Genomic DNA, 18,037 nt, shown 5'->3' on the forward strand with positions numbered 1-18,037 from the left:
ATAATCCAATAATAAATTTGATGTTGCAATAAAGGTTACAAATTTTAAACTATAAGCAAGACGAATTATTTCGTAAATCCCAAAATGCACTTTGCCTCTAACTACAACTCTGGGCAATAAAATAGAGTCATTACCTAATTATACTTTGCTGAAGTACATTTAAGTTTTCCCAACATCACAAAACTTTTTGGTGATTTGTTGATAAGTTTTAAGCATTGACTATAAAAAACTAAACACAAGTGAAAAAGTGGTGGCTGAAAATGGTAGAGAATTTTTTTTTTTTCGTATTTCATAAAAAATTTGTTTATCTATTTATCTATTACACATTTCTTACTTACATAGATGCATAAGATATGTTTATAAAAACATTTATATAGATACATAAGATATAGATATAGGGGAAAGGCGCCTATGATGGCATACTTAACTTTGAAGCTTCATTATTCAGTATCCTGAAGACCAATAATAAAAGTTTTGATATGGATACATTCCTTGTTACATCTAGAACAATAATTACCTTGGGAGTTTTCATCAGTTTAATTTTTTTATAAGTTATTCTTATTGTAAAAAAAAGCACAAGTATGCCATCATAGGCAACCACTGCTCCTATGATGGCATAGGGGAGGATGGGGCTAGTTAGGATCGAGGGTAACTTAATGATTTCATTTAACCTTAGAGTCTTCCCTCAGAAAAGTCAGAAATTACTCGAAACCATCCTAATTTACCATTTCATGTTACACACCAGCATTGTAAAATTTTGCGCATGCGCATAGGATATATTGCGTTTTACGTATTTTTTTGACCAAAAAAAAATGTTGGAGCATCGCTTTCTTTTAACTTTACTTAAAAGTAAGTTTTACTTATAAAAAAAAAAGGTTTTCCCAACTCGTCTATATTTCAACACCCCAAACTCGTCAGTATGCCATCATGGGTAAAAGTCATCATTTTCATTAAAACAAGCTGTGTCTGCTTTGTTCAAAAGATAAAATTAAAGTAACTATTCCACTAAATGCACAAAACTTGAATATAAAATGCATGAAAATTTCATTTCTGCACAGTTAATAGTAAAATCACGATCTTAAATATATGAAGGAAATAAAACTACAACAGCACATCCCCAAATCGATTTTTGTTGATTATAAAAACAATATTTGTGCACAAGGGACGTTTGTTCACTAAAACTAATGTAAAGTCAGTATAGTCATGTAGGTCTAATCATTTTTTTACCAAAACCAATTTTAATGGAAATATGACCGGTATGCCATCATAGGCGCTATGCCATCATAGGCGCCTTTCCCCTATAAATATTATAGTTTGATTGTTACTACTACTAATATATTATTACATATTAGTTTAAAAATGTTCTATAAAATCTAGTGTGTTTTTTTTTAATATTATAAAACTTTGAGTAGTATGTTTGGTAAATTTCAACTATAAATGTTTGTCAACACTTAAGCGTTTTTCTCGCTTACTGTGCTTGGGTTTTGATTTTAAACCCCCGTTTATGAAAAAGTGGGTGCTAAAAATGATAAACTTTTTTTTCTTTCATGAAATACTAGTTCATTATTTTATCTAATAAATATTTCTTTCTTATAAACAATTATACTTATACTCTTACAGTTATCAATATGATATTACATACTATTACTATGACATATTAGTTCATAAACTAAAAATTTCTGAAAATTATTTTTTTTCAAATATTTAAAAACTTTAGGGAGTAAATTTGTTATGTTTCTTTATAATATGTTTGTCAGCGCTTTCGACTTTCTCGCTAACTGCAGAAACTTTGCGGCGCTGCTCAACTTTCACCTCTTCCCCCTCCCTGTTTTTATGGTTGATCATGATAGTTTATATAATAATGATCAGAACCATTTTTAAACATAGGTCTAAAAACTTAAAGAAAAACTTTAATTTGGTGTCAAAGTTTAAAAAATTACACTTAAAGTGTTATTATTCTTTTTTAACGTTAAATGTTCTTTTTTAGAAACACCATCTTTTTAAAAACGTTCCTTAATTTTTCTAATTATCGACAAAATCTATTTTTAATAACGCAAAACCGGTTTTTTTTGTTGTCAAAGTTTAAGTTTATTTAAATTCAATTCAATGTATTTTTACGAATATATATATATTTTAAATAAAATACTATTTAAGGCATTGCTTTTAGATGCACATACATCAGCTGACATATAGGGATTAGCAAAAATAAATGTACATACATCGACTGACAAATAGGCATAGACGCAATTAAATGTACGTACATCGACTGACTTGTAGAGATAGGCGTTATTAAATGTACATAGATTGACTGACACATAGGGATAGGCTTAAGCAAAAGTACATGGATAGAGTCAGAGATCAATCAGGAAAAAAAGGGCTTTGACATTTTTAACAACCAGGAAATAAATTGGGTTTAGCCAAAAAAAAAAAATTCAGCATTTTTAAACATGTAACAATTTGTATCTAAACTCTGCAAATAATTTTTAAACGATTTGTATTTAAAGACGCATTAAACGTTTTTATACGTTATTATTTAATTGTTTTTAACTCGAAACAATTATTCTTTTTGTTGTATAATAGTTGATTTTATGTTACATGCAGTTTAAACTGTAAAATTTAGTATAAAACTTATGCTATTCCTTTTTTTTTTATAGTTTATTAAACGATAACTTCTGAATTGTTACTTTTATTTTACCAAACTTAATACAATTTAAATCTCAAGGATTTTTTTTGTGCACTTTTAATTAAAATGTTTAATAAAATACTCTTTACTAAATCAATATACTTTCTATTCAATTGTTAACATTTCAGATTAAAAAGCGGCTGGTAAAACTGGTATAACTCGCTGAGCCTGTACTGTCTTGAATATCATAATGAAGCATTCAATACTTAATAAGTTAGCAATACTATTAAGTATTGAATAACTTATTAGGTATTAAATTAAGTATTATGAACGTTTTAATAGTAATTATTATTATTTTTTTACTTTTACACTGATCTAAGCATTTACTTTTGTCACCAGTATTACAACGCAACGTAATACATATGCATACAATACCTATAGTTAGAATGCATCGTTTTAAATGATTTTGAGTCATTATGCAGAAACAGAGTCATTATGCAAAGGACTAATTAAACGGTTTATAAGCAACAGACTTTGAACTTTTAAATAACTAAATTTACTCTACTAATATACTAAATAAAACAGATAATATTCTTTTAAATTTACTTGATTTTAAAATTATTAAATAAAACAAACATTATAAGACAAACTTCAGTAAACCTTTAAGGTGTTATTGTAGGCGAAAATATGAGCACTTTCGAAAAAGAGTCCTTAAGAAATTTTCAAATGAAAGCTTAACATTTCTTAAACAATGAGACTATTTTTTCAAACAAAATTATTTAACTTACGGTAATATTGTATGGGCAAGATTATAAAAAATATATAATCTTTACAGAACTTTGCTTGCAGTATCGCATTTTGGGCAACAAAAATTGTGTCCAGTAAGATGCTCCAACATAAACTTAAAGCGTTAAACTTGTATAAATCTTTACGCAGATTGTACATATTGATAAGCCCAATTTTCTCCAAATATAAGCAACTAACTACCTTAACGTTGATTCAATGTTGGCTAACTTATATTGATCGAAATATTGATGTGCTACAACTAAGAACGTCAGTTCCAAAAATGATGGTTAAAAGTTGGCTAACCTACATGGGCCAACGTTGGTTGGTATTTTGAGCGACATTTGTTTAACAGTGTTGAATTAACATAATTACCATATTACAAACCATGATAAATTTAGTAACATAGTTTTTAGCTCGTTTAGGAATATTTTTTATACAAATATTTGTAGATAAAAAGCATAAAGAATACATGCGAAAGTATATATTCTTATATATAACAAATTATAAAAGTTGTAAAACAAATTTAAGAAAAAATTACTTTATTAATAACATTAATACACAAAAGAACGACTGTGTACATTATCTGAATAAGATGATCAAATCGGTAGTTTAGAAAAAAAAAGGCATCGATTATACTTTTTATGATATTTTTAAAAACTTCTTTATACTTTTTGTGATATTTTAGACTGTTAAGTCAGCTGAGAATCACGGGGCTGTATGTCCACACTTTGTGTTTTTTTGTTTATCACCAATAAATATTCCTCAACCAGTGGAGCGTGTGTTCACTAAATCTAATATAAATAATAATAAAAAAACTGACAGAAAAATATAAATAACCAGTAGAAGTTTCTGGCACAAAGTCTTTACATACTAAAATATAAAGCTCAATTTTCACAGAAATATAAAAAATAGACATACGGCCTCCTGCTTCTCTGCTGACGATTGGTCAAACTTTTCATGATAGCTTAAAAAAACAAGGTATGGGTCAAACTCTTATGATAGTTAAAAAAGTATGATATAGAAATTATTATTGCAAGCATTTTGTTATATTTTTATAATGCATTAATTTATTTTAAGTTTACATTGTAAACTTTAGGTTCCATATGCATAATTGAAATAATACGGTTATTTATATATTTACAAACCAATTTGATAAGTAGTTTTGAGAAAATTTGAAATCATTTAAGATAAAGTGTAATAACATTTTGGTTGGATTGGTAAATGATATAAGTGTTTAAATATAAATTAGGATTGCTTTGTACCCAATAGTACATGGTTATATAAAACAGATTATTCAGGGATAATAAGATTAAAAAATATCTTTAGTGGCAAGCGAAAGAACCATCTAGATATGTGTTGTTATAAATGTTGCTCATATGTTAAATTTAGAAAAAGTAATTATTCAATAAATAAATTAAAAAAATAAAACAATAATTGCAGTCGGAATTGCAATGCATAATTAATAAGAAAATGAAATGACAACAGGTTTGTACTTTTTTGTTTTTTTATCACCCCACCCAATTTGTGGTTTCATTATGGATTAATTTGAATTCTTTTCAAACATTAAAATCCATTTATCTTTGATGCTAGACTTTGTACTCGGAAATTTACATTATCTTTAACTTATGCTGTTGTGGTCAGGGGCAATTCTACTAGGGAGGGAGTTGATTAACTTTCCCGCTCCTCCCCCCTAAAGAAGGCGATTTTTAAGTTATTGTTGATTTCTTGAGGAATATAGTTGGTTAGTCAAGCAATTGAAGCATTTCAGTTGCTTTTTCATATGTATCTATTAAATCAACATTTCTAAATATTTCAAAACTTAAACTATAAAAAAAGTACAATATAATTAAAATTACAAATATTAATTAACTATTATATTTGAGGAAATAAAGACATGTTCTAATTTGAATTAACACAGTATTTAAATGTTGAGAAAAGTTATACCTACTGTTCCATAACGAACGATTCACTTTATGCTTAGACTGCCTATACTTGGTATTTTAGCCGTGAAAAAAGCTTCATTATTGAAGTGTTATGATAGGGAAGCCAATAACTTTTTATCTCCAGACAATCATGTTTTACTTTTTTTTTACAGCTCAAGTTTAATAATTATTAATTTACCAACAACCCTAACTTTTTTTAATAATTAAATTTTGAACAGTATAACAAACAGTGGCGGACTAGCAAACTTTTTTAGCCGGAAAAAAGTTAAAGCGGCCCTTATTACGTATTTTTTATTATATGAGGTTTTAAACTATTTTTACTTTAGTAAACAATGTTATACTGCAACTGCATTCATGAAAAAAGGGAATTATAAAATTCATAAGTATCATAAAATGCATAAATGTTATAATAATACACAATATCAATGGAGTTAAAAATGTTTATTTCAGAACACATGTAAAATTATGATTTAGACTTAGTAATGGAAGTTTTGATTTGATGAATTTTAATTTGTAGAAAAATCTTTCTGATGCAACTTGACCGACAGAAATAATAAAAAGAAACTTATAAATATGATGTATACAATTTAGGCAGTTCTTACACAATTTAACACAGCCCTTAGGTATATTGAATTTATATTTTCGCATCTCTTGCTCCTCAAATTCTTATTCAAAGTAACTTCATAAATATAAGTATTTAATTATAAATATAAGTATAAATATAAGTATAAATATAAGTATTTACTAAATATAAGTATAAATATAAGTATTTACTAAATCATTTGCTTATGTTACCAACAATTTAGTATTTATAAAAACTATATTTGAAAATACAAATAGTGGTTACAGTTGTTGAAGATTTCTAAAGCGCGTTGTAAAAAAACCCTAAAAGGTCCGAAAATATTGTTCGATTTAAAAAATATTTTAAAATATAGAAGTTTAAAACATAAAAGTTCAGCCTTAAATAGTATGGTTTTTTTTTCCGTGTTTAACTTAATCCGTCTCGCTGTGCATTCCAGCAAAACTTTCATCGGTGCGTAATGTTTAATTTACGTCAGCGAAAGCTACTCATCTAAACCATTCATCTTCAACCATACGTTTTTCGCAGGCCTAGTATTTACTGTGAAGTGTAATATTTTTTAAGAATGCTCTTGTAAAACCATCAAAAACAAAAAACATTTTAGTTTGAGTGTAAAAAGCTTCATCAAATAAAATAGCTTCTGACAGCAACTCATTAATTTCTGTAATAAACAGGTCAAAGTATTCAAAAACAGAATGGCGAGAAAGGAAACGTATAATACCATTATGTAGTCCTATATGATAGCAAGATCAATTTCCTAGAGCTTTAATCACAACACTACATGAAGTCTTTTGCAATCTTCCGGGATTTTCAGACAATAAAAGATGAGATCCCAAGTAGCAAACAATATTGGTGCAATATTGTTTATATACTTTACTTACTGTAAACAATATTGCGCCAATATTGTTTGCTACTCGGGATGGATTTAACAACTTCAATAATAATTTTAATGCATGCGTTACAACTGCTCTTCAGCGAATTCAGCGAATAGCAGCCGCGGTGTAGTGGTTCTGGTGGTGTAGTGGTTAGAGTTCTGGCGTCCGAACTGGAGTTCCGTAGTTCGAAGCCGGCTCTGGTCATATACAGAATTAGTAAGAAAGGAGGTTTTCCTAGTTAAATGCTATTCCGTAGGGCTATGTGATTAGGCCATAGAGACTTCTTAGAACCCTTAAATAGTTAAAATTAAAAAAATGCGAACTAAATCAACTCATTATTAACTGTTTCATTAACACTGCTGTTATTACTGTTTGAATATTGAAGAAAAGTCATCATTTTCCAAACTGTAGAAAATCGAACAGTGTATAACAATTTCTTTCTTATAAATCAACGAAAAAATAGTATTGTTGAATGTGAGTATTTTTAAAATAACAACCATCATTTAATAAAGAAGTATTTAATTTATCATCAATGATAGAAGCTTCTTTCACTGTTTTAGTTATATTATAAGTCTCATTATAAGAGTTGCTGTTTAAATGTGGTGCAGATGGGTTTTTGATAAGTATTTTGATCTAGATCAATTATTTGATGCTATTACTATAAAGCATCACATCTTTACTACTTACTTTTATTGAGTTATATCTACCTTGTTTTTATAGTATATAAATATCATTATTTTATAAATATCATTATAAATTTGTGAAAGATTATTATTATTATTATTATTTTAATATTATCACTAATTGTACAACGACAAACTAATGTAAAAAATATATATCTTGGTTGTCTTTTACATACTACTTCTCTTTAGATGTACAGGTTTGTTGCGTAATTTTAGGGGTGGGCAATAAAGTATTGCGATTTTTTACAAGAGGAAGAGGGCAGCGGGAAAAGAGGTCCAAAACTGTTTCAATTCTTCAAAATTATATGTGTGTTTAATATAATATTGTGTGTGTGTGTGTGTGTGTGTGTGTGTGTGTGTGTGTGTGTGTGTGTGTGTGTGTGTGTGTGTGTGTGTGTGTAGTTATTAAGATACTCCCAGAGGCCCTTACGATCTTATCAAAGAGCACCGTGGAAGAGCATTTAACTAAGAAGTTTACGTCTTTATCCATACCATGTCGCTTATTGGGTTAGAACCGACCTCAAACTTCTGATATATGATTTGAGTTCTGTGCCAGAACTCTGATCATATATATCTATTAAAGTATACTGCAGTATATTTTTTAGTATAGTTTCATTGTAATAATGGTAAAAAATTCTAGATGTAAAAATTAGTTTGGGATTGTACATAAATTACGTAACGCAATCTTTCACAATAAACAAAACAAAAAAGATAAAAAGTTTTTACTAACAGAATCTTAATTTAAATTAAAAAATCTAAATAGTTTATTAAGTTTAATGAAAACCGCCGTGTAAAAGAGCTTAATATGTCCTACTATTGTTTTTAAAATCATTTTTTCTCTATTTAAAGCTGATATTTCATTTTGGATGGTTGGTTGATCTTCTATTTGGTTATTTAACTTGATTTCTTCTTTTTACCATACTTCCATTGTGAAAAAAACTCCTCTCTGCTACCCTCTGCTACCAATTCTGATCCAATGGTGATAACAAATAATACCGACTATGTATTATGAATTATATTTTTGAAGATACCCACGTAGAAATTTATTAATCTCATATACCAAAAAATCCTAGATCCAATGAAAAGAACCTGTCTAGGGAAAAAAAAAAACAGTGTCTGAGAGCGTTAAGACTAAAAATTGATTATAACAAAGTGCAGACAAAAAGTTAATATTGAATAATTTAATAATTAAAGGAATTTCGTGAATATAAGGAAGATAATGAAAGTTTGACATTTTAAACTTTATGAGTTTCGCCCGAAGTTCTGTATGACTCTTGTTTCTTCAGATACCTATTAATTTTTTGTAAGTAATATTTACAATTACAAGAAGCCTTTTTACGGTAGTCTATAAACATCTGATTCTAAAAATTGTTTGCAATATTGAATCTAAGGAGCGCTTGCTTCATTCATTCGATAGATGTTCAGGAGCAAAATGCTAAAAGCTTATCTTGAAAATTGCTTTGAAATATTTGCATCAGATAATGCTATAACTTTTAAGCAATGTATCAATATATGCATGATTTTGTAGTTCTTACAACTGGCAGTAGAGGACTTCCTTGATGAGTTAATTTCTTAAGTGTTGGTTTTATCGAAGCATATAAATATAAATATATATATATATATATATATATATATTTTTTTTTTTTTTTTTTTGTGCAAAAAGCCAAAGTAACTATTTTTTATCTTTAAAAAATGAGTTGAAGTTAAATGAGTTGAAAATTTTGATGGATTTGTAAAAGCTGTTTGTTTATTGCACAAAATAATGTTATAAATTTTTTCAAAGCAACCTTGCATCCTTTTGTTACTAATAACCAATTTGATAACATGCTGCAATGAATCTTATCGTGTTATTAGTGTTTGCAAGCACCAACTTTTTTTCGGGAGGCTAAATAAGCGCAAATTTCATAAGTGCGAACTGACATAAGTGCAAAGTGTTGGAAAAACTGGCATAAGTGTGAACTGGCATATGTGTGAATGAATTGGCATAAGTGAGCCGAATAAATTTGCAAACATTGGCATCAATGCGAACTGGTATAAGTGCGAAATGGCATAAGTGCGAATCAGTTACAAAAACTGGCATAAGTGGGAACTGGCATAAGTGTGCCGAATAAATTTGCAAATATTGGCATAAGTGCAAATTGGTATTTCGTACTTATGCCAATTCGCAATTATGCCAGTTTTCACTTATGCCAATGTTTGCAAATTTATTCAGCGCACTTCTGCCAGTTCGCATTTATGCCGATTCGCACTTATGCCGATTCGCACTTATGCCTATTCGCACTTATACTAATTCGCACTTATGCCCACTCGCACTTATACCAATTCGCACTTATGCCAATGTTTGTAAATTTATTCGGCACACTTATGTCAGTTTCTGTAATTGCTTCGCATACATGCCAGTTCACACCTACGCTAGTTCGAGTTATTGCAACTGCTTCGCACTTATACGGTTTGCACTTATGGCAATTCGAACTTACGACATTCGCACTTATGAAATTCGCGCTTATTCAGTCGTCCCCCTTTTTAAATGATAATTTTTAAAGATAAATAATTATTAAGTTCAATTTTTGAACTTAATAATTATTTATCTTTTGGACTAACTATTTCAATGACAGTACAAAAACTTTAAAATTTTTATAAATATATGTTACCTTTAAACAGACTATAGTGTAAGTGCTAAATGATATTTCTTTGTAACTAGTCATGGAAAATTTTTCTGCAAAGGGTTTAGAAAAACTGCGAAGTGTTTAATAGCATGTGCCAGTCTAAAATGACCAATCAATTATTTTTATTTTGAACATTTGATTTTTGGAAGGAATGTTGGGTGTTATCTATTTGTATTTATCTAGGTTGTTAGTAAAGCCTTTACTAACAACCTAGATAAATGCATTACTAAAGAGATAGAGTACTTAGATAATTAAAAAGATAGAGTACCTAGATAAATACTCTACTAAAGGAGTGGAAATTATTAAAAACAGTAGAAATGTTTTAGAAACACTTTTGCAGGTACCTGTGATAATCAAAATTTATAATAGTAAAAAAAAATCGTGTTTGTATTTTAAATGACAATAAAGTAACTTAGACAAACCAGCTTTATTAACTCATTTTAGCCTTTAAAAACTTGTTGCATGTATTTATTATGAATAAATGCAACAAGTTTTTGCAATGCACACCATAAATTTTATGGTTTGCATTGGTGAATCAGTAATGTTCATAAAATTTCAGAAGAACCATTATATGTCTACGTTGATTTTATGCATCCTCATTGTATGGCTTGGTCATTTTAATAGCTTTTTAGCAACGGCAACTGTTAGGCACTAAAGCTGTACAGTATTGCGGTAATCTCAGACCCAATCAAATTTGAAAGGCATCAATATTAAAATTTACCATCAACTGTTATTTTGGACATTAATTGGAAGTTAGTAGCTATTTTTCTGGTTATCATTTTGTTGTTGGTTTTTTTAAATTTCAATAAAAAGAAAAAAAAAAAAAGAAATTATGAAAATAAAAAAAAGCTTAGGTTTTGATGATAAATCTTTAAGTTTAGGATAAAGTTGTAATATTTAAAGGATTTATAAAGTGACCCAATTTTTTTCATCTATAGACTCTCTTCATAAATTTTATTGTTTCTAGAAGTGTGAAACAAGTTCTTTCAAATTATTTTTTAAAAAAATTAAAAAATATTACCTACATAGTGTTTTAAGAGGGTACATAAATGACAATTTAAGGTATTTTATTTTGGCGTCATGTTTCAAAATAATTCATCATACAAATCTAGAAAAGAAATGCTTTGCTTTGTTTTTTCGCAGTATGAAGTCTTAATAATATTTTTGTAATCTATCCTCTCATTTTACTTTGATCTTAATTTGTTTTAAATATCTGATCTGCACCAAGTGCAGTAGTAACCAGCTCTTCACAGTTTACTTCGTCTCTTTCAATGACTAAAATAACTATATTAATAATGAAATAAACAAAAATGGATTCCTAGCATTACACCAGTTTAAAATTTTTGTAGTTTTTGTCATCTGGAAATTAAAAAAAAACATTTTTTTGATATGTTCTTCTCTTCATTTAAAAAAATATTTTGGACATTTTAGTAATTGTTAATTTTAAAAAGCTTAGAAAGGTTAATTTTAAAAATTCAAAACTTTAGTTGTTAGATTTAAATTTAATTTGGAAATCTTATTTTATTAAACTACCAGTTTTTAAATTTTGCATTAATATCTTCTCTATAGATAGATCTACCCATAACCTAGTTATTAATCCTTTGAACAGTGGAACAATCTTAGTTCATTAACAGTGGAACAATCTTGATTCATTTAAAGGCATTTTTTTAGCAAAAATATTTTCTGATGCCATTTTATCATTTTTTTAGTAGCAGTGTATCTCAATCAGGATGTTTAAGTGAAATTATTTTACCTTTTCCCATGGACTTGGTTTTGTAGCAAGGATTTCCTAACTTAACTTTAATATTTTACAGTTTCTGGTAATGTGTAAAGTTTTTAATAATCCTCTTCATTTATGTACAAATGCTTTAAGATTGATTAACTTTAACATTGATTTCTTTATTGGAAATTTATGTGCCAGTAGATTGACCTAATTTATCCTCACTAAATATGTTCAACTGATACATGTTATGTGGTACACTACCTCTTTAGCCACCAAATTATTTCACTTTTCTAATCTTTAGTTTTTTCCCATTTATCATTTTGTTATAAGATTGTTGAATAATCTTATATCATTCAAGATATTAGGATGAAATATTTTAACATTATAATGTTGCATTTTTGAGTATCTATTAAGTTTTTTTTTCACTAGATATAATTAATTTTATTAATCTTACTTATATTGCAAGCTTTTTTGATTATAATTTTTTTTACTGATGTTTTTAAAAAAATGATGATTGTTTTTGAATTTTTTATATAATTTCGCTTTTTTTGAGACTCAACATAGTATCCTTCAAACAAGAAAAAATTCTAAATTTAGTATTATGTTGCAAACTTGAGACTTGAGGTGACCCCCTAAATTCAATTACACTATGGAAAAATTTAACAGAGTTGCTTGTGAAAACCAATAAAAAGTTTTAAGAATAGGGCCAGATTTTTTTTAGAAGTGTTTTAGTGTTTGATGCAGCCTTTTCTAAATTTAGGAATACAGACTGCATATCTATTAAATGGATTGACTTTCAGCTGCAAATTTTTGTGCTTTATTGTCTTAAAAAACAGCAGATGTTTTTTTAAAACTTAACAAGATTTACAGGAAGACATGTCAGCAATTGGTTGTACTGCTCATATACTGCATAATATAAAAATATGTTTAAAATATTTAATTAACTCAATATATTTACAGTTAATAAAATCAAAGTGTTTTATAATAACTAGTTGGCTGCCATTTTAAAATGATTCTTTTACATTTAACTTATTGGTTGTTTTTCTTTTAACCTCAATTTTGATTTTGAAAAAAAAATTAATGAAGAAAATTTTATTAAAATTTAACACTAATGATCACTTATATTAATTTCAAATTATTTTTAATAAATTTTCTGAAAAAGAAATTTCCTTATGTTTTAACAAGACTACTTTTTATTTAAAGATTTAAACAATGGAATATTGCAAAAAGGAGAAACATTTATAACATCTTGGAATTTATAACACCACACATTTATAAATATCTGCTTACCAATGAAATATGTTTTTCAAATATCAATAATGAATGCTTTTATCATTAGATTGTTTCTGCCAAAATAAGCTATAAAATAAAAAATAATTAGATATATATTTAAAATGTGACATTTTTAATATATACACTTTGTATCAGATTTGTTTAAACAAAGGAATGTGATATATGGACATCACAATTATTCAATTAATTTCTTTTAGACTGAAACCAATGATGGAAATGATGTTGATGATAAAGCTAAAAAATCAAAAAAAAAGAATATGGATGATCTCAAAAAAGAGCTTGAAATGGTAATTTTGTAATATTTTTAATAATGTAATGCAATTTTGTATTTTAAAGCATTTTTGCTTGATTTTTAAAAATGAGTGGTCATTTCTGTTCTAGGTTAATAAAAATGGTAGTTAGGAAAGATTCAAAGTAGCTTTTACTAAATAAAGTTTAAAGGCCTTTATTACATCTACAGTTGAGTAGGCCACTTTTTATTTTTATGTATGACTCTCTCTTAATTCTAAATTTGGATATATGGTTAATCAAGGTACTGCAGAGAAACACAGTACATCTAGAGGTTGAACTTGAACCTTGAACCTCTTGAATGTGTGCCCAGTGTTCTTCTACTAGTTTACTACCGCATTATTTGTCACTTTCACATGACAAAGTAATACGTTTATTAAATAAATGTTTCTTGAAATTTATTGGGTTATCTCATCTAGGGTTGCAAAATTACTTTTCCATAAAAGACAGACATCTGGCAACCCTAATCTCATCTAAGTTTTATTAGATAAACATTTATTGCAATTGGTTTATTGGGTGATAAAGTGTTAAGGTAAAGAAAAAAAGATAGTAAACTATTTTTAGGCTAAACCTAGGTAATGTCTTTATTTTAAATTAAAATTTATATAAAAATGATACCAAGTTATATAACTTGAACAGCTTTTAATTATTAATATTTTTTTTTCACCTTTTTTTAAAACTTAATCATAAATTTATTTTATAGGATGAACATAAAATTGACATAAAGGATTTGCTAATAAGGCTGGAAACAAGTGTAGAGAAAGGGCTGAGTTCAAGTGTTGCTGCAAGAAATTTAGCTCGTGATGGCTTAAATACTCTTCAAGGTATTAAAGGCACACCTGAATGGATCAAATTTGGAAGACAAATGATTAGTGGTTTTGCATTACTTTTGTGGGCTGGTGCTTTACTATGTTATATTGTCACCATTATTCGATTTACAACTGAACCAAATCCAGTATATGATGAAGTTTACTTGGGCACTGTTTTGGTAGTTGTTGTTGTTTTAACTGGCATTTTTTCTTATTATCAGGTAAAATATAATTAATATTTTGTATCTCCATTATTTGTCTCCAGTTATTATAAATATTACCATTTATTAAATATTACCAAATATTAAAAATATTGAATAAAGATAATTAAAGATGTTTAAACTGTTAATGTACTCAATGTTACAACCATCAAAATGTGATTTTAAATTGTGATTAGTTGTCCTTTTTTTTTTTTTTTTTTTTTTTGTGACAAAATTGGATTCCTGGAAAAAAAAAGATTTAATATTCAAAAATATAGAGAAGCACCAATTTGAAAATATTTTGAAAAAAAATTAATCAGTAAGCAATATTTACATTTTATTTTTGTGCCAATATTTATTTTTTTATTTTATTTTTTTTAACATCTTCGCTTCCAACAAGGCTGCAAGCAGCCACTAATTAAAGTTGGAAGTTACTGGAAGAGAAAAGATGAAGATTGTAGAACAAGATAATGATTGACAGACAACTTAAAGGATTGCAAATTATATGAATCAGGAAAGCAAGATGAAGGAAGCGAATTCCAAAGAGCTGATGTTCGAGGAAAAAAACTAGACAAATAAGCGTTTTTAGAGCACTTAGGAACAGTCACAGAAAAAGGATGAGACTTAATTGAATGACGAGTAACACGAGAATGAATTTTAGTAGATGGCACAATAGACACTAGCTCTTTAGAGCAGTGCCCATTATAGAATTTGTAGAAAAGAGAAAGAGAAACAACATTACGACAATGTGATAATGGTTGGAGGTTAGTTGCAAGAGCAGGTCCAACTATGTTTACAATGCGTTTTTGCACCTTGTCTAAAAGAGAATGGGCATCGTTAGAAGATCCGCTCCAGATCTGGCGACAGTACTCCATACAAGACTGGATTTGAGATTTATAGAGATAGAGAATAGAATCCAAAGTAAGAAAGTGTCGAGCTCGATAAAGAGATGCAACCTTAGCAGATGCTAATTTTGCAACAGATTTGATATATAGTTTCCGAGAAAGATCGGAAGTAGGAGTTAATCCTAGAAGATTAAGAGTAGATGACTCATCGAGTACATCACCGTTCATAAATATAGGAAGATCTAAATTATTGTGATAACGATTGGCTGAAATAAATTGAGTTTTATCTGTATTGAAGTTTACCAGCCACTGTGAGCCCCATGCTGTAGCAGAAGCTAGATCCTTTTCAAGCATAAATGCCCTCTCCAAGCAATCAGAGAGTGCTGATTTCTTATCACGACAAGAATAATTGCTAGTATTATCAGCAAACAATGCCACCTTAGAGGTGAAAATATCTGGAAGATCGTTAATGTAAATTAAAAAGAGTCTAGGACCAAGGATAGAGCCTTGAGGAACCCCTAAAGTTACAGAAAAAGAAGAAGAGTGCGGTCCATCGAGGACAACTTTTATACTACAATTGGAAAGGAAGGATTCAGTAATCTTAAAGATGTTGCCAGATACACCATAAGAAGAAAGCTTATGGAGAAGACCAGCATGCCAAACTTTATCAAAAGCTTTTGAAATATCAAGAGCGATGGCCTTAACCTCTCTATCTTTATCTAATGCACGATAAAACCTATAAGTCATTACTGTTAACAAATCAGCAGTAGAACAAGAAGATCGAAATCCATATTGATGGTCAGAAAGTAAGCTATTATATTCAAGATGAGAAATTAAGTGTTTGTTAATTAAAGATTCAAAAACCTTGCTTATGATAGGAAGAAGACTAATGGGACAATAGTTAGACAAATCAGATCGCTCTCCAGAATTTTTGAAAATAAGGATAACAGATGCCGCTTTCCAGCAGGCTGGAAAACAAGACTGATAAGCACTTGTTGAATAGTTTTGAGAGTATAGACGACAGCTCCGGATAACACTTCTGCAAGACAATAACAGGTCTGTTGTATGGGCCACAAGCTGTAGAAGAGTCTAGGCAGGAAATCACTTTAGATACAGAAGCTGGAGTGATATGAATGTCAAGCAATGGATCAACCTGTTTGTTGGCAATATCAGGTAGAAGGCAACTAGTGGAATCAAGAGATAATATTGATGAAAAGTTTTTAGCAAACATTTCAGCTTTGTCTTTAGGTGAGGTGACAAAGTCTGAACCATACAAGAGAGGTGGAGTTAAAGATTTGCCCTTATTATTAATACTATTAAAGATTCTCTAGAAGTCATGAGAACCTAATTTTTGAGATGAGATACAAGATTTCATGACCTGAGAATAGCGGGCTTCGGCATTAGACAAAACCATTTTACAATGGTTTCTTGCAGTAATAAACAGGCATGACTAAGTTATCTCTATACGCAATGCAAGAATCAGATTTTTTAATTTCTAAAGCAGGTAGTATTCGAATATCTCTTTCTTTTACAAAGTGAAAAATGATAACATAAGAAAATAAAATAAAATGTGAATGGTAGATTGAAATGGTATTAGAACTTATAAAGTCATATATACATACAGGGCTGGCCCGAACAAATGCGCGGCCCGGTGCAAGATAACCTTGTGAGGGTATAATATTGTTATAGTACATATATGTTCACATTTTTTTCACATATTATTTACATGTGCACTATATTTTAGTACATGTTGAACAATGGAACTAAATATAATATAATTATAAGTCACTAAAAATATTATAAATAAATAAACTAACATTTCAGTCATCAAAATTTTCTTTAATAAATCAAATAACAAAAAATAGAATTATATTGAAAAAGTATAGATATATTTAATTCAAAGAATTCCAAATTTATCTCCTTGCGTGCTTTATGGCAAATTCAGAGATGATATCATCGTAACTTGTTTTTTGACTTTTTCTGATTCTATAGACAAAATTTCTAATGAAGTAAATCTTTTTTGGTTTATGGTAGACCTCAAAAAAAAATTTTATTAACTTTAATCTTGAAAAAGATCTCTCTGCTGAAGCAACTGTAATTGATAAAATTAGTATAATTTTAAGTGCAGTAACGAAATTTAGATATAACTCAAATAGATTATTTTTTAACAAATATTGCATTATTTATAATAATCTGAAGTTGGAAGGCAAAACTCAACAACAGATTTTGGTTTCTTTACATAAATCAATCACATCAATATTATCTTGCAATGTCATATATAAATCTTTACAATATTTTAGAAGTTCATCTTCACTCATGTTTTTAATATTATCTGAACTATATAAAAAACCATACAATGTTTCATGTCCCTTATATGGTTTAAATCTTCTCGTGAATGAATTAATCGCATTATTAAGGCGTCACTTGTACTTCTTCAGCAATTTCTTCAGCTATTATTATGGAAGAGTTGAATCCCATTTCATGGTATTTTTCAAAAAATTCTTAAAGTCCTTTTAAATGTGTTTTCGCTATCCTGATATCCAAATTGGAATGTTTAAAAATCTTGCTTATGATATTTACTTCATTCAATATGGCATACCAAATTACCACGCTTAATATAAATTCAAAAGAACAAAGTTTATTTCTGATTGCTTTGATTTCTGATCTTATTTTTACATCTCTGGTATGTATAAGTAGGTGTTTTAAAGCTAATGAAAATTGTG

General features: G+C 28.4%; 1 protein-coding gene across 1 annotated transcript in view; it reads left to right on the forward strand.

The window, feature by feature from the left end:
* The first annotated feature begins 109 nt into the window (after positions 1-109).
* The window catches only part of LOC100209230 (sodium/potassium-transporting ATPase subunit alpha-like), a 62,503-nt gene continuing 44,575 nt past the window's right edge, over positions 110-18,037 (forward strand). Inside the window, exons 1-3 of the mRNA XM_065793729.1 lie at positions 110-263; positions 13,370-13,459; positions 14,164-14,490. Of these exons, the coding sequence (XP_065649801.1) occupies positions 261-263; positions 13,370-13,459; positions 14,164-14,490 (420 nt within the window). The 5' untranslated portion in view covers positions 110-260. The remainder of the gene's footprint in view (positions 264-13,369; positions 13,460-14,163; positions 14,491-18,037) is intronic.

Source organism: Hydra vulgaris, chromosome 03, assembly GCF_038396675.1.
Source record: "Hydra vulgaris chromosome 03, alternate assembly HydraT2T_AEP".
NCBI lineage: Eukaryota > Metazoa > Cnidaria > Hydrozoa > Anthoathecata > Hydridae > Hydra > Hydra vulgaris.